This window comes from Neolamprologus multifasciatus, chromosome 8 (assembly GCF_963576455.1).
Source record: "Neolamprologus multifasciatus chromosome 8, fNeoMul1.2, whole genome shotgun sequence".
NCBI classification, from domain to species: domain Eukaryota; kingdom Metazoa; phylum Chordata; class Actinopteri; order Cichliformes; family Cichlidae; genus Neolamprologus; species Neolamprologus multifasciatus.
In genome coordinates this window covers 23,202,914-23,226,750 of record NC_140446.1, presented here as the reverse complement: position 1 = coordinate 23,226,750, position 23,837 = coordinate 23,202,914, and the positions used below count along the sequence as shown (strand labels likewise).

The window sequence follows — 23,837 nt, the reverse complement described above, 5'->3', positions numbered from 1 at the left end:
TATATAACAATGTTATAATAAAGAACGACGAGACACACGAAGATTTAGAATCACATAAAAAATTCATAGAAATTTTTTTTTAAAAAGTATTCTGAGAACTATGTTTTGCCTAAATTAAACTTATCTCTGTTTAACAGCTGAGCTTGGACATTCATCAGCAGATGCTTTAGAAAAATATTTCAAAGCCGGATAAAGAGAGCCCAGGGAGGACAATAGAAAAATACACTGAAAAATAGATATACATTTATTGGGCTGGCGTAGGATTTTAAGGAAAGTAAAAAAGGTAAGTTGGAGCAAGTTTTGGAAATGAGGTATAAAATAGGTGAAACCTCATAATGGAAAGAAACAGCTGAGGTTCAACGTACCCTGTTTGACCCAGAAGTCCACCAGACACCGCTGACCTCAAAAGACAAGGAAATCATTGACAGCCTATTGATCACGTGAATGGTACCGGCAGAGAGAGCAGAAAGGCCAGGCTTTGTTCAGTTTGAAATACTACCTCTGAGTGCACAGTTACAGATACAAAGAAAAGTAAGAGCAAATGATTTCGACAAAACAATTTTCCGCATCTTCAAAAAAATTCCCTTGCGGGAACAACTTAACCTTCGGTGGTGGTGGAGTCCTGTCATGTAACAATTGACAAACAACCCTCCAAATAGTCTGGCTGAGAGCTATTTTTCTTTGGTGAACATACGAGTCTTTGTCCTGCTGTACTGCATTTATGTCACTGCAATTTCAAGTTAATGAAGCTGCCAAGCTGGACTGAGTTAACAGAGAGGGGCAGGTAGGAGTTTTGGTCTCTGTCAAATCCAACTAAAGATTAAAAGATGTTGTTATTTATTTATTTATTTTAATAAAATTGAGAATCAAACCTTAAAACCATTAAATTGGATGTTATAAGTAAGCATTGTACTGCATGAACTGTAAATAAAAGACGGACATTGGCAACATGAGTACCATTTTGAAACCTTGAGTTTGGCATAAAGCAGAATTCCGTTGTAGGCATTATTTCAGTGTTTGGCACTGAGCATGCCTGACATTTTTTGCTGGTGTAATTATCATTACAGCAACCTGTAAGCTAGCAACGCCTTGCTTAGAAGTTATCATGACTGAGCTACCTTCTTCTTCATTTTGATCTCAAATGACAAGCTGTATGACGTGGATGTGCAGATCCTGATTACTGGCTGATTTTGGACCTCAGAGTGACCATATATGAAGAAGATGGTGGTGTAAAATAGCTAATGTAAGCTATCTCTCTTAGCAAGGGCCATTTATTATATGGGCGCATTGCACAGATACCTAACAAATAGTGTTTAGACTAGAGATGGCACGATACCACTTTTTTATGTCCGATACCGATACCGATATCATAAATTTGGATATCTGCCGATACCGATATGAATCCGATATAGTGTGTTTTTTAATCAGTAAAACTGTTTTTTTAATATCTTGGTGCTTTTTGTATAAGTTCATACTCAAGTTAAAAAACAACAACACTAAAGCTATTCTGTTATACCTGTATGTAAAAAAAAAAAAAAACACACTGCACCCAAAATATTTCATAGATCAGCAACACTGATCAATCTAATAAAGTTAAACCTACCCCATCCTCCCTATTCTGGTATTTTAAAGAGTACTTAGCAGAAATATTAAGCAACCTAACTAATAGGGTTGCAAACTCCCAGCAAAAGAAAACAGGGAACCACCCTCTTCCTCATGATGCTTAATCAATGTAATCAACTTTAATTTGATGCAGGGTGAAAAAAATTCACAGAAATAAATTATTTTTCAAGAATAATTAAATAGATTCAACATCTTTCTTCAACAGAATTACAGACTGCACAGATGGTACCTTCCCAAAGGAAAAAGTACTACTACTAAAAAGTACTAGGGTGTGGTGGACCACTGGAGGGCTCCACTCACACCCAGTTCTCAGGAAGTGTTGTTGCTGTGTTTTGGAGGGAAAAGTGTTCAGTTGTGTGGTGATAAGTAATAAACGAGCAGTGTCAATCGAGAGCTCTCGTGTCGTCTGTGTTTACCTCCACATTGGTGACCCCGACGTGATCGTGGAAAGTGCGGGTAGCCAGGAGAATACGATCCGCGTCCTCAGCCAGGGAGCGATAATCCTTTGTGCCCAGAAGCGGAGAGTTGGCGAGGCCGGCTCTCACGGCCGCCGGCAGCTGTCGGAGGAAGATGTGGGCGAAGAGGAATCCCCCGTCGTCCGGTCCGAGAAAGGATAGCATGTGCTCCATCAGTTCGAGAGCCGTACCGCCACCCAGGCCTGAGAGGGAGAGGAGCTTCTCGGCTCGCTCTGCGTCGGAGAGGGCATAGCGCCGAAGAAGCAGCTCCTTAAGGGCGGCGTACTTCCCTCAGGTGGGTGGGTCCCGGAGGAGAGTCAACGCACGACGGGTGGCTAGCGGGTCGAGAGAAGCCACTACGTGGTGATATTTTGTGTCGTCAGCTGAGATGCCACGAAGGGCGAACTGAGCCTCCACGTGCACGAACCACGACGGGGGATCGTGAAGCCAAAAGTCCGGCAGCTCGAGCGCCACAGCAAACGTAGCTGCAGCCGGAGGCAGAGGGCTGGCGGCTGCTGATGCATCCAGAGCGGAGTCGGTGCCACCATCGGACTGCAACATGTTCAAGTCAGGGGTCACCAATGTGGAGGTAAACACAGACGACACGAGAGCTCTCGATTAACAATTACTATATACAGTAATGGACTTCTATACATTTTACATCAGATTAAAACTTTGGGTGTAAGATTCAGATAATTATTAAATAATTAATAGCTAGATATTTTAAATGAGAATAAGAAAGAAAAGTATGTCTTTGTGCCTGTTCATGCCCTATCGGCCCCCCTGGCTAAACTTTGCTAGATCCGCCCCTGCACAGTTACCAGCCGTCAGCTGCATAGAAAAAGATCCTGGTCTAGAAAGTAATATTAAATAAATTCTAACAACAGCTTATCAAGCTTAATAGTGCTGCTGTTGTTCAGCCGCTGGTTTCCTCTTTCTGGTGAGAAGTGGGCCAAAAACCAAGAATAGAGACGGACTCCTGACAGAAAAGCCGATCAGCTGATCATTAAGCAGTTTCACGATTGAAGTAGCAGCAGGAGAGAGAGAGAGAGAGAGAGGCAGTTGCTCTATATATCGGTTGTTAAACTTAACGCGGGAATGCTTTACAAACATTCAGAGATGAACTTACACACTTGCTTTACTTCTCTCTGAGATAACTTCCTCGGAGATGAAATGTGGATATGGGCATTACTTTTAATTTTATTGCATAAAAAAACAAGAGCTCAATAGTAAAATGCAAACTGCATCCAGGACAGAAACAATTGTATCATGCTGCTAAGACAACTTCGCCTCTTTGCAAGCACAGCAAGCTAATGCTAAGCTAGCCAAAGCCCAGAGTTACGCTAAATCTGAATGAATGTTGAACCCAGCCCAGGACTGTGGCCAAGAGAGCCTTCATTTGTGAGCAGTGTTGAAGCCATCTGCTGCTGAACTTTATCAGGTAACAACCACATAAGCAGTCAGGCTGCAGCCTTCATTTCTACAGAAGAATCACTGTTGCAGTGACTTTGAAGTGTCTTTGCGCTGGTTTTCATCTTTGATTTGTGCTTTTGGCTTTGTGTTCATACATAAATACTAAGAGAAAGATCATATGTGTATCTTCATCAGGATAGGGATTTGTGTTGGCGTGTGAGATTGTAGCCTCGGGTTTATATTGTTATATTGTAATGGTAATTATGAGACAGTGTGTGTCAGGTCATTTTACACAGTACGGTGAAAACAATGTTTTGAGGCGTATAATGAATTCTTTTCTCCCTGGAGTAATTAAGTAACATACTGCATTACTTTTAATAAATTAGCTTTTTGTAATATGTAAAAAGATTACTTTTTTGAGTAATGACCCAACACTGATTACAACAAAGAGGAAATACATCCTACATGCGCACAAATTTGACCACACAACATGCAGTTAATTTGCACAAATGTACTGTCTTTGATATGCTGCTTAATGATGGTGGTAACTGTCAAAGCAGAGCGTGTGAGACCCCAATGAGAATCGATAAGGGAAATGATAAGAAATTCAATCGATGAGTAATATTGCTAATGGAATCCGAATCGCTAAATTCTTAATGTATCCTGTCACATTTTTTTGCAACATTAATCTTTAAACCATCTCAAAAATGTCCCTCTGTCTGTATATTTTTATTCAGATCATGAACTTTCAGCAAGACAATCTGATTAAATACCAGCCTTTACCACTAGGAGCTTTAAAGCCAACACTTGCTTTTAGGATATAAAACACTTGTCTCGATGAGAAGGGTTCCCTGTGACAAATAAAAGATGAGAGTTCTTATCAGTGATGCTTTCCCTTTCTCATAAGAATGAAGTAATAGGTGGAAAACTATATACTCAGTCAGACAATTTGCACTAGGACTTTCTTGGATGAATACCAGTAATTCTTGGCTGTCTGACAGATTTTCTTTCAGGTACTAGTGATGTTTGATTCGTGAACGAATCGTTCAATACTCGAGAATCACTTTACTGACTCGTGAATCATTTTTCACAAGCCCAACTGACTCATTGACTCATCCCTGTTGCTGTTAGCAAACTAATTCCATTAGTAGAAATATATCTAGCTTATAATTAAAATAGTGGGGGGTGGGGGGAACAACAGCCAGTTTCTTAACAAAAGCATTTCTGCTCTGAACTGGAAGAAAAAACCCTGAGTAGAAGCTCACATCAAGAAAATAGCTCCTCGGTTCACAGTAGCATCGCTCTGCTAACATGCTAACAGCACATTTGAGCTACTCACCCCCTCCCTTCCTGTGCTGAATCATAGAGCAAACGAATCACTCACTCACTCACTAACCCCCTCCTTCCTGTGCTGAATCACTGAGCGAACGAATCACTCACTCACCCCCTCCCTCCTGTGCTGAATCACTGAGCGAACGAATCACTCACTCACCCCCTCCCTCCTGTGCTGAATCATAGAGCGAACTAGGGCTGGGTATCGTCACTGATTTCTAGAATCGATTCAATTCCGATTCACAAGGTCCAGAATCGATTCGATCCACGATTCGATTTAATTCGATTCGATTCACTTCGATTTGAATATGGGAAATTTTGACAGTCAGAAATATTATAATTCAGATTAGTACATTTACATATTTTTGTATCTATAAAAAGGAAGCTGACACACGCAAGACTTTATCAAAGGTGTGAGCGTCACAGCAGATGCCTTTGTGTCAAAGTAGCTGAAGATAAAACAGAAACACATGAAGGTGATTTTTCCTGGCCTGGGATTTTATAAAAATATTCTGCAGTACATCAAAAACGAAAGAAAACCATTAATCAACATATGAACATTACCTCTGAAGTTACAGCGGTTTTATTAGAGACACGGCTAAGCATTTTGCATAATTTTAAAAAGTTTAAATTTGTTCAGCATTGAACGGCAGAAATTAGGTTTTCTTTTCGGAAGTATATAAAACGGAAAGAAAAAAAAAGTCGGCCGATAGCGCTGTAAACAAAGGTAGACTTGTGCGTAACAAGCAAGCGAATAATGCAGAAAACCATACAGAGAGAGAGAGAGGGGGAGAGAGAGAGAGAGAGAGAGAGCTGTGCCTCATGGTAGAAGCAAAACAGTAAAAGTAAGAGTGAATACATGACGATGTTTATGTGAAGTGTAGTTTGGATCTTCTTTTGCTGCTGGTTCGGTCAATATTGTTTGGAGAGACATCAAACTAACAGCTTTACAATCAGCGCATAAAGGGCGTGAACACAAAGCGCGGACCCGCCGACAGATCAGAATCAGCGGGCTGTCGGCTTTCAGCCCCGACTGTGAGAAATTCGACATCTAACTGATTCTGATCCGCGGGCTGCACTGTGTGTTTAAGTCTTTGTGCAGAATCCGTGTTCCTGCTCTCATTTACTGTTTTAGCTGTTTGGTGGTTGTTGAAGTTTTGTGAGATTTCACCTGAGATTCTGGCATTTCGGGCAAAATAAATTTGTATTAAAAAATCGATTCAGGATTTTAATGAATCGATTTTACGTAATCCAAGCCAGAATCGATTTTAATCGATAAATCGATTATAAAAACCCACCCCTAGAGCGAACGAATCACTCACACACTCACTCACCCCCTCCCTCCTGTGCTGAATCATAGAGCGAACGAATCACTCACTCACTCTCTCACCCCCTCCCTCCTGGCTCACAGCTTCTTCTTCTTCTTGGTTGGCAACCAATGTTAAGGCGCATTAACGCCCCCTGGCTCACAGCTCAATGGACATTTAGATGAGAAAATATATATTTAACACATTTAAGGAAAATACTAATAAAATACAAATAAACAAAATAAATGTTTATTAAGCAATTTTGATAGGAAATTGATTAATTTTAGAAATGTTTTTGCTCTTTTTTGCTCTATAAAATAGTTCATTCATCATTCAATCATTCATCTTAGCAGTGGGATTTACATGAAAAGAGAAACAATTTAAGTTTGAGTGAAAATGTAAATTTTTTGCACTATCTGGTCAACTGACTCAGTGAATCAATTGACTCAAAACACCCGATTCACTTTGGTGAGTGACTCATTAAAACTCGATTCAGTAAAAAGAATCAAATTTACCATCACTATCAGGTACACATAAGCAATAAAGATGTCAAGTGACATTATGTAATCATGAATATATTGCCTCCAATGAGCCCTCAATAACACTTGCGCAAAGCACTCTCTGAGCCAAATCACTATAAACACCTCTGCAGTTATGTAATGTCTAGTACTACAGCATAAAGTAAAACAACTCCCTGAACTGTTAGTGAAACTCTTGTCCCTAACTTTGATTTATCACAAATAAAACCTGTCATCAGGTTTCTTTTAAATATACTATTGTATTTTTATGTAATTGCAGACAGTGGTTTATTTTAAAGGTGGGGTAAAGACAGATGAATGTTTGTTTAATTTCTTCCAGTTGTTGACTGGTAAAGAGCAAACCATTTAACCTGAAAACATGTAACAATAGTATCATTCCCCAACAGTCAACATGCTGTCATTGTAAAGAGAAGGTAAATCTTCTGCCTGGTTGTTAGCAGGTCTTAAAATGAAATGTTGGTACTTATTTAACAAAAAGTTCAGGTGTGTGTTAATACAATGCCAATCAGGAAAGACATCAGCAATGCCCACAGAGAAGCCATTATTGCTGCTTAGAGTTATGAAATCATTTCCAAGCAATCTGAGGTCCATCATTATGCAGCAAGAAAGATCATTCACAAGTACACATTCAAGGGAGTTCCCAGTCTTCCCAGAAGCGGATGTCTAAGGTCAGAATGTGCAATCCTCAGAGAAAGTGCAAAGTGCAAAAAACCCCAAGATCAACATTTCAGCTACAGGCCTCAGTTTGCATCTTAAATGTTAAAGCTATTACAGTGCATTTAGAAAAAGACTGAACAAGTATGACTTGCTTGCAGATGTTGCCAGGATAGAGATTCTTGCCTCTAAAAGCAACATGGCAACACAGCTTCAGTTCATAAAATTGTATCTGTATCTGGTCTTATGAGATCTCTGACTGTAATGCACAGTGCCACATTTGGCAAAAACCAAACACGGCACATCTGCACAAACACCTTATTCAGTCAGTGATGATTCAGGCTTGTTTTGCAGCCACGAGAAGTTGGGCACATTGTAGTCATTGAGTCGACCACGAACTGATCTGTATTCCGAAATACTCTAGAATCAAATGTAAGTTAATCTATCCGACACGCCAAAATTGGGTCATGCAATAGGAGAATGATTCGAAACACACCAGGAAACCAATCACCTTGAAAAGAATCAAGGTGTTGCAATGGCCCAGTCAAAGTCCAGACCTTAACCGGATTGAAATGCTATGGTGGGACCTCAAGTGGTAAATGGACTGGTTCTGATATAGCATTTTCTAGTCAACTTGAGCACTCGAAGCACTTTTTTTTTTAAACTAAGTGCTTTCTATCTAACATTCATACACAATTTTGCACTTTGATCAACACCTCACGATCAACTTGAGGTAAAGTGGACAACCCAGGGATCAAACCATCAACCTTCTGATAAAAACATGTCCTAGTCTACCTCCACAGCCACAGCCATCCCACGTCAGCTAAAGAGTTAATGCACACAAACTTCAATGTTGTAAAGTAGAGTGAACAAAATTCTTTATATTATGCCCAGATAGATAACAAATTTAAGCTGGATACATTATTTCTAATAATGATTACAGAAGGTAGAGTAAACGAGGCTAACCACAGCTGCTTTTTATTTTACCTTTATTAATATTTCACTTGATTTAAGAAAAACAATATCTTATTAGTTGTGTTGCATCAACCGCCTAGAACATCATAGTGGTGCCTTAGCTTACTGGGAAGAGATAGTAACTTACTATATTTATAATATCTGGACATCCTTATACCTTATCACTGTGGGAGTCAGAACATCTTGGGATCCCCAGCACCTAAAAACAGCTCATTGATAAGGCTCATTTCTTCCTATGCACTGCCCTTTGCATGAGCCTGGGAGTCCTTCCAGTGGGAATGCAGATTATGTTGTTTCCCTCCTGACAAGCACAGGAGCCTAATTGAGATGGATGGTTCTAGATACAGAACAGCGTGGAAAACATGTTTTTTAGATTACTGAAACAGAAAACAAAAACATTCATGGAGGGGATGGAGAGTGGAGTACGTGCTTTCACGTAGATGCCACACACATTGTAAAATCAAAAACAGAGCCTCATTATTCTTTGGGTCTTTGTGCTGCTTTTGAAAAAAAAAAGCTGATTAGTTATTTTGCGAGTTTTACGTCAGAAAAATACTTTTAAGCCCAGGCTTTTACCTACTTTATACAGTCTCGTAAAAATGTGTTAAATCATTTGCTTGGTCGAGGGTAAAATTCACTATGGAAAAGTCTACAGTGGACTTGTTTTTGCTTTCAGAGATGAAAAACAAAAGTCAGGAGTAAATTGCAGCGAGCCTTTTTCTTTCAGTTACTATTCAATTCAATTCAATTCAATTCAATTCAATTTTATTTATATAGCGCCAAATCACAACAAAAGTCGCCTCAAGGCGCTTCATAGATACAGAGAAAAGCCCAACAATCATATGACCCCCTATGAGCAAGCACTTTGGCGACAGTGGGAAGGAAAAACTCCCTTTTAACAGGAAGAAACCTCCGGCAGAACCAGGCTCAGGGAGGGGCGGCCATCTGCTGCGACCGGTTGGGGTGAGAGAAGGAAGACAGGATAAAAGACATGCTGTGGAAGAGAGACAGAGATTAATAACAGATATGATTCAATACAGAGAGGTCTATTAACACATAGTGAGTGAGAAAGGTGACTGGAAAGGAAAAACTCAATGCATCATGGGAATCCCCCGGCAGCCTACATCTATTGCAGCATAACTAAGGGAGGATTCAGGGTCACCTGGTCCAGCCCTAACTATATGCTTTAGCAAAAAGGAAAGTTTTAAGCCTAATCTTAAAAGTAGAGATAGTGTCTGTCTCCTGAATCCAAACTGGAAGCTGGTTCCACAGAAGAGGGGCCTGAAAACTGAAGGCTCTCCCTCCCATTCTACTTTTAAATACTCTAGGAACAACAAGTAGGCCTGCAGAGTGGGAGCGAAGTGCTCTAATAGGGTAATATGGTACTACAAGGTCATTAAGATAAGATGGGGCCTGATTATTTAAGACCTTGTATGTGAGGAGCAGGATTTTGAATTCAATTCTGGATTTAACAGGAAGCCAATGAAGGGAAGCCAAAACAGGAGAAATATGCTCTCTCTTTCTAGTCCCTGTCAGTACTCTTGCTGCAGCATTTTGGATTAACTGAAGGCTTTTCAGTGAGTTTTTTGGACATCCTGATAATAATGAATTGCAGTAGTCCAGCCTGGAAGTAATAAATGCATGAACTAGTTTTTCAGCGTCACTCTGAGACAGGATATTTCTAATTTTAGAGATGTTGCGCAAATGGAAGAACGCAGTCTTACATATTTGTTTAATATGTGCGTTGAAGGACATATCCTGGTCAAAAATGACTCCAAGGTTCCTCACAGTGTTACTGGAGGCCAAGGTAATGCCATCCAGAGTAAGAATCTGGTTAGATACCATATTTCTAAGCTTTTCAGCGCCGAGTACAATGACCTCAGTTTTATCTGAGTTAAGAAGCAGAAAGTTAGTGGCCATCCAAGTCTTTATGTCTTTAAGACATTCCTGCAGTTTAACTAGTTGGTGTGTGTTATCTGGCTTTATGGACAGATAGAGCTGGGTGTCATCTGCATAGCAGTGAAAATGTATGCTATGTCTTCTAATGATGCTGCCTAGGGGAAGCATGTATAATGTAAACAGAATTGGTCCTAGCACTGAACCCTGTGGAACTCCATAATTAACCTCAGTGTGTGAAGAGGACTCTCCATTTACATGAACAAATTGGAGTCTATTAGATAGATATGATACAAACCACTGCAGTGCAATACCTGTAATACCTACAGCAAGGTTACTACAACCCGTACACTCAAGCAAAATGTCTGTATTGTTTGTAGCCTTGCCTATACATGACAGGGCACTAATATATGCGTATTCTTTTAGGTGTACACACAGCACTGAATCTCTGTGACCTTGGACTGGTGCGAGCTTGAATGCATTTCTTGAGACAAGCCTCATTCATTGAAATCCATTCATTTGAATTATTATTCATATACAACTCAAGTTGAGGGACAAAACTGGCCTAGAGAGGAGATATGTGTAGTCCTGCTTATGGGTCTCTTTAGAGACACGCTTCATTTTCAAGGTATATTCAACAACATTTTTTATGTATAAAAAAATAATCTCGGATCCTTTATATGATCTACGCTCATTCTGCCGCGACCTTACATACGTGAAAAAAATAACACTTTTCTTTTTTTCAGAATTAAAGGAGGTGCCTGTTCAGTATTCCCATTTAAACTCTAAATTCTATCCTCATTATGTGAGGATCTTGTTGTTGTTTTTTTTTTTATCACAGTCGCACATATTTTCTCATGTAGGTCTTCACCTTTAACACTCACAACCTTAACATTCATCCAAGACCGTGCAATGTTCTCAATCTGGTTCAAATGCATTAAAAATGTTAACTGAGAAACTAGAGATGTCAGGATAATTTACGCATTTGTAAAAAGTGTTTTTGTAGCAGGAAATTGTTAAAGCACTTTATACATAAATCCCATTTTTGTGCTTTCCAAGAACACGGGAATGTCATCATAATTCTTGGCAATATCTGTTCGCTGTCTGTTCCACGAAATACTCAAACCCTGGATCAGCAGTGTCTTGTTAATATGCAAATTCTGGACAATTGTCAGTCCTGTTGCACAATCTGAATGGAATAAGAAAAGAAAGCAAGAGGAGATTTAAAGAGATAAATCCACTGTTGAGAAATGAGATGAGGGATCAACAGGAAACGGGGGAGGTGGCCGAGGATAAAGAATAACAAGGAGGCGGCAATCGGGACAAAGACATAGGAAAGTGATGAGTAAATGCCTGACAGAAATGTAAATTGCCTGATGGAACCTCTCATCGTGTCATGGAAAAATGCACACACACACACACACACACACACGCACGCGCACACACACACACACACACACACACACACACACACATATATATTTAGTATCTCTCAGGGGTCCCATCAATATTCTTTATTGAGAAACCGCTCTGGCAGTTTGCAACTGGTCTTAATTACACTTACAGGGTGATGGCTGGATCAGGCAGAGTGAAGAGAGCCAGTGAAAATAACTGCGGTCTGCCACCGTCTTAATCAGGACCAACACGCACATGCCGAACATGCACAAACACACACCAAACACCGCAGACCTATTAATTAGCGTGACCTTTGGTTGTGGTGAACGATGCATTGTAAATCTTGTTTCCTTCAGAACATTCAGTTTGAATGATAGGCCGATTGAACATTTCATTACATTTTGTCTGACCAATAAAAGCGTCCGGTCCTTTGGTTTGGGTCCATTGTTTTTGTTCTTCTTCTTGCTTTTCACCACGAATGGTAATTATGAAAGTTTCAGGTTTGCTCTTGCAGAAAAACAGGAGTCTGTCTTTGTCCATAATTTGAAGCTCCCTGATTAACACTTTAATTCTGGCTTGTTTTCTGTGTCAGCTGCCATTGAATAGGCTGCTGTGGGCCAGGCTGTTACTAGCTGTGAGTGAGTGCTTGGTTTCATATTCAAGATTTAGCATATTAATTAGTCATATTTTAGAGTTCCAACATAACGGATGGATGTGTTGGTTTCCCCATATACATCTTCTGTTATAGTCCAGATTCCCCTCTGTTCTTTAGCAGGCTGTTTACACTGAGTCTGCATTATTCATGGCCAACTGTTCCAACTGGCTGGAAGAATGCCTCCGGGTTCACTGCCAGCCAATCAGACTACTACCTGGTAAATTTCCTTATGTCGTATCTTTACTTCGTGTAAGGGCAGCACCTGGAGATGTCAGCTTGTATATATGAACCAGACTCTGACTTGACTGGGAAGACTACCTTCTGTTGCACTCCTGAGACTGAAGCAGGATGTTTGAGTGCATCCTGAGTGGGTCATGAGTACAGTCAAATAGTCACGTTTGGTCAGGGATGCTCCAAAGTAAGTGAACTGACCCAGAAGGATCTCTATGGCAACCTGTATAAGAGCTGTTTGAATTCTGTAAATGCAAATGAAAGGTGCATCAAGTGCTTCCTTTATCATCTTTACCTTTACGACTGGATACAGACAAACAATGCGGGCCAGTAATTCATAGCAACACACTATCCAACTATCATTTTAAACAATTAACATAACAGAAGCGACAGATAATGCAAATATTAATTTCAAGTGTACATTTTAAAGAATTTGATGCTGTAACCTGCTGATATGTTTTGAACGTTAAACAAAAGGGTATGTTAGCAGCAATGGAAAAATACACCGTGATAAAAATATCTGCTTTTTATGAAGCTGTTCCCATATAAAATATTGATAATTGATAAAAAAAAGTGTTTTTAGACGGCGCCATGGTTCTGGGTCTAGGACCCAGTGTTTCACATATGTGAAATTCTTACATATAAATATGTAAGAAAAATTGTGTATGTTTCTGTTCCGTGTCCTGTGTACTGTTTGTTTGTATATTTGTCTTTTTGGCCGCTGTTACAACCAAATTTCCCCCTTGTGGGACAATTAAAGGATTATTCTATTCTATTCTACATTTTGAGTCTTTTTACAGTGAACACCAGTGAGTACTGGTTATTATTGTGTGTTCCAAGGTAAGGCAGTGATTTTCAAATTTAACATAATCTTAATAAACAAATAAATTGTTATTAACAACAACAACAATAATAATGTTAATAATAATTCTCAAAATCCCTGTCACAAAGTGCCTCCTTTTTTTCACCATCTGCAGCAATTTAGTGATTTTCTCTGCAATTTGGAGCCATGACAGCTTTCACAATAACAGGTTGACCAGAGGGAGATATTTCTGGCACAGCTGAACTGTGAACTATAAGAATTTAAAAAATGAGAATAAAATAAAAAGATAGCATGTCGTGCTGTGTTGTTAGAGAGGAAACCATTTTCAGGTTTTTTTGTCTTTCTTAACCAACGTTTGGCAAAGTCACAAAAAGATGAAGCTTTGCCTAAAAGTTGCTTTGCTACTGCAGCAAAACATACTGTATATTGTATAAGGCTGAGATTATATTCCCATTACAGGTGCAAAGAGATAGCTGCAGAGACCGTGGGCACAGTTATTCACATCATAGTACTTTGTTATCTGCTCGTAGGAAGCTGGTCAAATGGAAACCTCTCGAAAATTGTGGCTGAGCTTAAAAGTCTTCCTGGTCAACACAAACTGGAGGATACACAGATACCCACACGGAGCCTTGCCTATACTGCAGGATGATGAAATGTACTCACTGACGTAGAAAACTTAATGCTGGCATAAGGAGATTTTTGTAACATTTTGAGGAAACAATCACAAAATGACCCAGTGGAAAAGGAAGCAGACATTAAGAAGATCAGGAAAAAGAACGAGAGAAATAAAAACCCAAAAGCCACATGGAGAAGAGTGAACAAAGATGGTGACATAGGCGGCGCAGAAACAGGAAATTCATTCAGAGACACAAAGGAAAAGAAGCAATGTTTGTGTGATTAGAAGCTTTTGTGATATCAAAACTTGCTGTGTTTTTCCTTTCGTTTTGGCAAGTTAAAATATATTATTAGTTTCTTAGCGCTAAATTAGCCTGAGTGTTCATACAGTTTATGGAAGCAGCTTCAGTTGATGACTTAGCATTCCACCTTCTAGAGTAATGCAGAAAAGCTATAATGCTCTTTTATATGACCATTATTTTAACTATTATTATTCCATAAGTAGTGTTTTTTTAAGTGATCTTATGTATAAAAGTTTATATTTGGATTTATTAAGAGACAGGATTGATTTCCTATCAAAAAAGTTCATCTTACATTAGATGAAGTGCCAGCATCTAGTGGTTACTCGAAAGAAGTGTAACTCTACATGGTCAGCTGTGTGACTGTTTGTGTTACAGAAATGTGTAGTGCAAACTTTTCCCCTTCATGAACTCCACCACCCCAACCCACTCCTGCCTCAGTGTTCAGTGACTCATATAACCGATCCCCCAGTGACCTCCTCAGGGCCAACCTGCAGCTACTTTCCCCTCCAGCAACCCTAAAGGATACAATCCACAAGAAACAGACGTCTCATTTATTTAGAACTTTATTTATATTCAACAATGTTGATAGACAAAATTGACAGGAGAAAAATATCCTTTATTTATTGACCTATTCATTGACTATGCTAGAAATCATGTTAGCACATTTGAATATTTTATTTAAACAACAAAACATCCATTTCAGAACAAAAAAAGCCATCAGCTGTTTATAGTATTGCATTAAAACATTCTCTTTCTCTCTCTCTATATATATATACATTTACGGTAGCCATGCCACCAAACTAATTAAGGACTGTTTTATGCCTTTAGGCCAACTCTGACACACCACTGCTGGTCAAGTTTTTCTTTGCCTTCAGCATTTTAAACATTTTGGCAGAGGTTCATTAGTTCTTGAAACGAAGCCGGCAGATACAAGTGGGTCTCAACAAGCAGGCCTGACATTTACAGGATGGCCTTCGAGGGACGGTTTCGGAGCAGACGGTCAAGTCAAGACACTCGGTTTGCTTCACCTTAGAGGAGATGGATGAGGCAGAGATGGTGTTTGAGGAAGTGTTTGGAAAAAGATTAATGCTGCTTTTAAAATCAAACCTCGGTGGGGTTTGAAAAATGGTTACATTAACTGGTAAGATGATCGTTACAGAAAAATGTAACAAAACTTGGTGGTGATTATTTTCTTGGCACATAAAATAATACAGATACAGAGACTGAAATAAGCTTAAAATCAAGATTCAGGCAAAAATTTTTTATTCATATAATTTATTCATTTATATAACATCAGAAACAGAATGTGTGATTTTCGTGTGGTGTAACTGACATATTAATCTCATTTTAAAATGTGTTTTTCTTTATATGTGCAAAAATGCTGCTTCTATGAATGAAGTGGTTGGCTCCTTCTGTGTATCTTCCACAATTAGTGTTTTCATGTTTTCTGGTTAAAGTTGAAGTAAAAAAGGGGGGAAAGCACTGTGAGCAAGAAGCATTATTGTTGTTAACACGTGTTTTTGTTAACTCATAAAATGATGAAAGAGAGCCAAAAAAGCAAACCGCATTTCACTAAGTATTCTTGGGATTGCCGAGCGGGAGTGCTTATGAAAAGATGTAGGGAGACAGTTAGCAACTGGACGGCTTGAAATCTCCTCAGCCTTTCGTGAGCTGATTTGAATGTTTCTGCGGCGTGTTGGTGGCCGCTCTAATCTAACCGCTCTGATGACACGGCCGAGCTGGATTCCTGCACTCGAGTGCCGGGGTAACACGTGTAAGCAATGTCTCAGTGTGTCACAGCTGGTGGAGGTTAATGTTAAGAATAGCTGTCAAAAAAATGAAAGTTTAAAGACGCATGAAGTTTAAAAGCGGTCAAAGTGAAAGAGAGGTAAAGGGAGGGGGTGGGTGGTTAATCAAAGAATTACTGAGTGAAAGAAGCAATCAGGAAATATCACTGGTGTTCAAAGAAAATCTCCTGTTTTCATGTGTATGTATTTGCAGGATTGATTGGGATTGACAGATTATGCTGGTTTAAAAAATCCTGTCCTTGGATTACATTATAATTCAGACTGAGATGAAGAAACTCTCGAGGTTCCAGGTTTCTACCCAGGAGCAGGGTAAAGCATACATTTCCAGAATGACAAAACACAGAACAAACATTGGAAGTTTTCATATAGCACACAGGCGTAATGTTGACTTTATGTAGTGATTTATGCATCTTTCACCTAGTTAAGGGTGCACATAAAAATGCAAGTGCGTGCTCGTGGCCAGCCGAGTAGAAATACACTCATCCGATGCCTTCCTGCATGCACAGCCACTGGGACATAATCCAGCTGTGGGAGATGTGGAGATGCTATTTGCTGAGTGTGTACGTGCGTGTATGAGTTGGTGCTGTCAAAATCATGTGACCCGTGTTATTCTGTTTACACTCCACCTGTCCACACTTCGTCCCTGTTGTGCTACATTTTATTAGCTCTGCTGAAAAGCGCTATAGCAGGATGTGCATTAGAGCATTTCGTCTGGATTTTCTGAGCTCTCGGCTGACAAATTATACAACAGGTCTGAGTCAGACACACACGTGATATTTAAACCAAGAGAGTGGTATGGAAATCATCTACTCACATTTAGTGACAGTGTCTGGTGTTTTCTGTTTTATCTTTATGCTTTTAAAGAAGTGTTTAAGCCTGCATTTGATATAGTGATGAATAGAATTAACCCTTTAAAGTCGCAGCTCAATGCACAGTCAGAAAGGCATCAAATCCACACACCCAAGGCTACAAGCTTGAGGATAAAATGTACATTTCAAGTGGAGAAGGAAAAAAGGGAAATTTGCCAAGCTAGGGCATGTTTGTGAAAAGTGTAACCCGGTGTATTTTTTGTAGCTACAATTTACATAAATGCGTCAGATGTAGGCAATCATAAAGCTCTTGTTTTTCAACAAAGTGATGCTATTATAAAGATACACTCTCTGCATGTGACTGTGATTGCTCCAGTTCAAACTTGGCTGTCCAGAATGGGCAAAATGGGTTGTTACAGCACATCCAAAAACATCAGAGTGCCTGAAAAAATTTGTCACAGAAAACCAAACCTGAGAAAACTACAGTGAAACTTGTCCAGTCGTCCTTGTGACGATGAACTTTTGAGTTTTGGGCCATCAGCTTAGTGGACTGTTGGAAGAATTTTAACAGTTTGGATGACTTTAAAGCTGTTTCAGGGTTACAGTTGTTACAGTTAGAGATTAGTTCAGCCCAGGGTAACTGCATTAATGCATTAATGTCAATGAATGCCCACACAAAGACAAATGATTAACATATCTGTGTGTGTATGTATGCCTATCCCCCCTACACACAGAGTGGAGCAGTCAGCAGTCCGTCTAGTGCAAACACTGGTAGCAGAGAACAACTTTTAGTCAAAATATGAGAATCGCTTATCCAAATGATCTGAAAGTCAGCAACTAAAAAGAAAGAACTCCAAAAGTACCGTGCAGTGCATCATAATAGGAAGGGAATTAAAATGCAGCCAGTATTCGTTTGGCTTTATGGGGTACTGGTGCCATCACACACAACTGTGTCATTTAGGTTCTGCTGGTCAGTGATGCACTGCATGCTGGAAGAAGACTTGGTGATGGGGCAGAGTAGGGTGCGGAAGTGCCTCCTGAAGGTGTCAGAGAGGCAGGCGTAGAGGATGGGGTTCGCGCAGCTCCACGAGTAGGAAAGCAGGACCACAAACTCAAAAGCCCTGTAGAAGGTCACGGCGTAGCTGGTTTGGTATGGCGAACAGAAGTTGAAGGTGTAAAATGGCAGCCAGCACAAACCAAACACAACCACCACCGCGACCACCATCTTGGTGACCTGTTGCTCCAGCTGCTGGCTCTCCAGGTTCACCGCTGAGGTTCGGAGTTTCTGACCCCACAAGGCGAGCAGCATTGCCACGTAGAAACCTGTCATAACCGTAAACGGTAAAGCGAAACCCAAAATAAAGGTGTAAGAGAGGACGCCAAGCCACCGGGCGTCGGAGCCGAGATCCGGCGTACAAAAGCCGTGATCGGTGGAGAAGTGAAGCGCCATCGGGAGGATGGTGAGGAGGGAGAACAGCCAGAGGAGGGATGAAACAATCTTGGCACAGCGCGGGGTCCTCCAACGGGCGAAGCGAAGCGGCTCCACCAGCGCCATGTAGCGGTCGATGCTCATCACCGTCAGGCAGAAGACGCTGGTGAACTGATTGATGCCGTCCAGCACCATGACAGCTTTGCACGCCACATCTCCAAAAATCCAGCGGTTCATGAAATTCTGACTCGCTATAAAGGGAAGACCGGCCATGAATAGTCCATCGGCCAGCGCAAGGTTGAAAATGTACACTGTGGTTGAAGAGGACAGCTTGTCAAACTTTAAAATGGCGACGATAACAAGCGCGTTTCCAGTTAGCCCCATGACCCAAACCACCAGGTAGAGAAAGGCCATCGTGATGCCGAAACCATCTAGATTTCCCTCCCAGTAAAATTCCCGATCCATTAAGGACTGATTGTAGTCATATAAAAATGAGGCATTCATTGTGACTCCAAAGGCTGATCAAAAAAGGAACACAAGGGCACAAAAGTGACACTTCGAACAGTCACTGCGGAGGGTGGATGAAAATCTAGGCTTCTGTTTAAATTCCTCTGCACGCAGTTCAAGAGTCACCTCTTGACTCTCTGCTGTGGAGGTTCTCAGAGGGCGATGAGTAAACAACTCAACCGAAAGAGGAAAAAAAAAATCAAACTTCCAGACTTGAGAAGTGCCAGGCTTCAGAAGCTCATCAACTCCCCTCTTCCAGTTAATCGTTACTTCCTTTTATCCTCTGGCACAAATAACTGCAAAAGTTCATTCCTTTGTGGTGGAGACGGCACACGGCTCCCTCACATCGCACACACACTAGCATGAAACAGTGGTGTGCAGCAGCGTGGAAACAAGCAGGACAGCAGCTCACACACTTGCCTGACCACTCTTTCTCCCTGGGAGCCCTTTTATATCTCTTCCACCCCTCAGTGTGCTGGGAGTGTGCCACCTCCCCCCTTCCTCCCCTGGTTCATCACTCTCCAAAGATTGTGATAAACTCCAGCTTGGCTCTGCCTCCCCCGGTTCCTCTGCTGTAATGCTGTTTCCAAGGTAAACCCATGCTCCCATCTGCTACAATACTTTTGTTTTAATAACTTTTTTTTTCTGTCTTCACTCCCTCTTCATTTCTATTTACCTCACCAACCCCTCCCACCATCTATTTTATCCACCTCTCTTTTCTGCCTGCACAGTTCAGCGGGGGGATCACACGAGTAAAACCTAAACAAGCAAAGATAATAACAACCAGCTCATTGCTTGCGGCCACCCACCTCTGCAACCCAGACCGAGTAAATCTGCCGACAGGAAACAGAAATCAGGGCTTTTGTTTTTTGACATTTGACACGGGATGCTGCAACTTCTTTTTTCCCTTTCTTTATCCTATTTCTATGCTCCTCCAACCCTTTTTCAAACTACGTAGAAGTGGGAAAAAGGTGACAATGAAAAAAAAGTAAGAAAAGGTGGTGAAGAGAAAGAGGTAGGAGGACAAGGCAGAGGTCGGCAGATGAGTGCTGACCTTTGTTCTGTTGCGGTTCAGCCACGCATAGCTGAAATAACCCTTTGAAATTCCTCCAGCACGTTGCGCCACCTTCCATCAACACCAGAACCGGATTTCAATCAAAACTAGACAAGGACACTTATCAGCTCATCTAACAGCTCATTCGTCAGATTTCCCCTGAGATTTCTCCGAGACGTACCGCCTGTCTGTCGTTTAAACTGGTTCCAATTAACTGCAGAAAAAAATGCTTTTGTTGTTTGAACTCATGATTAGGTTCTGGCTTAATGTCTCTCCGGAGACTGGCACTTCACAGAACAAAGCCTCCCTCTACGCCCCGACCAAAGCCTTCTGCCTTCTTAAAAAAACACCCCTTGTTTCAACGGTGCTAAATTTGGAGACGTTTGACAGGGTCGTATTTCACAAGCTGCGTTTCACTGACATGTTTAAGCGGACATGTTGACATCCGTGTCCATGTGCGACAGCGCTGTCTACAGCAAAAGGATAAGTCACGAGGAAACAGAGGAATGTCAGCCCTCGCACGGGTAAACTCGAGGTTAAAGGCCACTTCACCATTTATCAGAAAAGTTTCGAAAAGTATCCCGTTTCGTTTTATTTTCCTCCTAAATCTTTCTTTTTCCCATCTTACACAACTGTCATGCACTTACTGTAACGCACGATCTGATATCGTCGTGTTGGTGTTGTTCCCAGATCATCATACTAAATGTTGTTCCAGGATCAACATTGCAAGTGACCAATCAGAAAGTTGTGACGTCATACTTTTGCGACTTCGGGAAAAACCGGCATAAAACAAAAAACTGTACTTAAGCTGCAAGAAACCGCCTCTGTCTGCCGATCAACGGACCCTAACCCTAACCATAACCTTTTGATAAACGGTAAGCAAAATTGATATTGTCCTTGCAACACTGGAATTTCATAAATGCACGAATGGCTTGGCGCGCAAAAGAATAACGTCACAACAATGTGATTGGTCACTTGCAATGTTGAACCTGGAACAACATTTTCATGATGATCTGGGAACAACACCAACACGACGATATCAGATCATCCTAGTGTAACACATGTTACTTCCACTCTCATGTCTCACATGGATCTGAATTCTGCAATCTTCCTTCCTGGACTTACCTTTTACTGTGATATTTCAAAAAAGGAACCCTTTTCCCAGTCTTGTTTGAAAATGTGTGTCATTAGCCCCATAGTGAAACTATTACTCACCCCCCACTATGACAGTGGCTTCCCACTGTGTCTTTGAGTGTAGCATGGACCTGTAAACACTTTTGCCCTCCAACCAGGTTGAACAAAGCGCCCTGTTCTGCAACACGTTGTCATCAGAACGCGTAACACACCTACCAATGTCACAAAATCGTCAGTGTGTTACGCGTTCGGCAGCGTGAGAGCCGGTTGGAATGAATCTCTAAATGTGTTTTATGTACAGATCCTGAATCGCTTTAGAAAGCACTACGTGATAGGATTAAGGTTAGGGTTGAGGTTGGAGTGGACGGCTGGAGCCTCTGCTCTGGGAGTGTGTTATCACCATGAACGCCTTTCTTTTGGATTCAATTGAGAAGCCAGAGGGTTTTATAAGGACGTGGAAGAGTACCCTTTGCATTATTATTGCGCCTAGGGTCGTGACAAATCATCGGTACGTTACGCGTCGGGAATGATAATGCTCTGTCTTCTGGACTTTCTTCATAGTTTCGCAGAATATTTATCACTCCAGATGCCTGATGCATAAACTCTGTGCAGAGTCACAGCTGTGTGTGTAAGCACAAACGCACACAGACACACACACACACACACACATTCTTTTCATCAAATTGATAAAAGCCTTGCATACTCATGCTCTTCATTTAAAAATCTCAGCCGTTGTAGAAAGGCACGCACTGGCAAAGACGTGATTTTTACATCCATCTTTAGCAGCAAATTAGTCTGGATCTCAGAGCAGTAAAAAACTACCGAAGCAGCTTTTTTTTTTTAATGAAAGTGAGAAAAAGAAAAAAATTTTAATTTAGTCATCTCAGTTTAGGATGTGAGCAGAAGAAAAACTGCTGAATGGAGACAGAAAATCATTGTAGAATTACTAATGAGAAGCAAAGACAAAGCACCATCCATATGCGTGACTAATCAGACAGATTTACAAAATGAAGTGGAGAATTATAATTATTTATTAAGCCGTTTGTAGATTCTAATTTTTACCTTTTAATATAGGTGAGTAATAGCAAAAAAAGTGTTCACATAATCATAATAGGCCACAAGTGATTTAGCAAGTGTCTTATTTAGTAATTGAATAGTTATGATACTCATCCCAAATTTACTCCCATTGAGGGACGTCACCTTAAACAATACTTCTAATGCCTTTCAATACTAAACTTAAGATTTTTTTTTAGTACCATAGGTATCATAAGCAGTGTATGTGCAGAGGTTGCAGTTCTGAACTTGATATACAGCATATCTCCTTACATGCTGAAGAAGAAGCATTTCTACAAGAACAGGAAAAACTACAAATGGCACACCAAACTACATGTGGAAGATACCAGCTAGTTCAGTCACTCGTTGATTAGAATGGCAGAAAGTGTTGAATAAATACTTTACGCTGTTATCCTGAAATGCACATTCACATTTTTGAGACATTTTTCTGGCGTTGCTGATGTGAAACTAAAGTCAGAATTCTGAGAAAAAAGAATTCTGAGAAAAACGTCAGAATTCTGAGATTAAAGTCGCAAATATTTTGACAGTGATATACTGATGATTAGCACATATTATCAGGATATAATGAGAAGTCTGTGAAGGTTCTCAGTCATCCAGGTCATCGTAGTCAAAGGAGCTTGCAAAGAAAAGCGTCTGGACTTCTGAAGAACTGAAGAAGCTTCTCGGATGAGAGGTGAAACATCTTCAAGCAACTTGAAGAAGTCCAGACGCTTTTCTTTGCAAGCTCCTTTGATATAATGAGAAGATAACTTTAGATTTTCAGAAATTTAATAATGAAGGAAACTGTTACACAAATCTAACTGTATGAAAGTTACCAAACTCATTCATGTTTATCACATGAATCAGGACTATCTGTAGTGATCAATCAGACTGAAGAAGTCACTTGCATGAGTGATGAAATGCTTTTCCCAAGTCCAAATGAAAAGAATCAGCTTTCTGGGATCCATCGGGCAGTTTGCCAAAGTAAAAGGTGAAGGTTGAGTAGTCATGGGACTACCAGCAGCTGCAGGAGTTAGCATGTGTGAATAGTGAATATGTCGCGCTAATCTGACAGACATCAAAACATTTTATGCAATATATGAACAGCCTGACCTGCTGTTATATACATCCTCTGTGGGCTTTGTATATCTTCAGCAAATCTGATGGTAGCTCTCAGTCAAATTAATGGCATCCATACTCTGAGTATCGTGGCTCTTTGCTCAAAATTCCATGTGGGTTCATTTTCTGTGCGCAAGCAACAGGCGGACAAATGTTCCACGGAGCCGTGCTGCTAGTGTTACTAAAAAAGACTCAAATAAAGCACAGAGACCATCTGCAGCGTGCATGCAAGATCAAATTATTCCAGTAAACTATGAGTCAGACAGTGTTACTGCATTTTTTACATTGTTATTTCATAAGACAATAAGTAAAAACTCTTACAGATGGAATAGCATGCTGCACCAAATACTTTCAGCATGCTTGGAAAAGAGAGGAAGCCAATAGAAAAATCTGGAAACGCCACATGATTTATTGTCTTGTTTATTGTTTGTGAGTACCAGGATATGTTCATCCTGCTTTTGTTTCCCAGAAACAATGACTAAACATCTAGCGTCATTGACGAGTTATATGAATCTGTAGCTTTTGTAATTGAAACATAGAAATTTAAAATATTTGAGGGAATATTAGTCAGGGGCTTTATCTTGTCTAGGGCAGCATTTTGAGAGTTCTTTCCTAAAACGTGGTGATTTGAACTATTCCCATTCCCGTTTCCACATGCAAAACTACCCTAGAAATACCTGGCATGCCGTCTCTTTGTCATGTTACCAAT

At 40.5% G+C, this 23,837-nt stretch overlaps 1 protein-coding gene across 1 annotated transcript; it reads right to left on the bottom strand.

Annotated features, from left to right (window-relative positions):
• Positions 1-14,760: 14,760 nt before the first annotated feature.
• Positions 14,761-19,723, bottom strand: LOC146513127 (somatostatin receptor type 2). The gene has a single exon (XM_085171580.1). The coding sequence runs from the start codon at positions 18,763-18,765 to the stop codon at positions 17,752-17,754; it is 1,014 nt and encodes a 337-aa protein (XP_085027706.1). The 5' UTR covers positions 18,766-19,723; the 3' UTR covers positions 14,761-17,751.
• Positions 19,724-23,837: the final 4,114 nt, after the last annotated feature.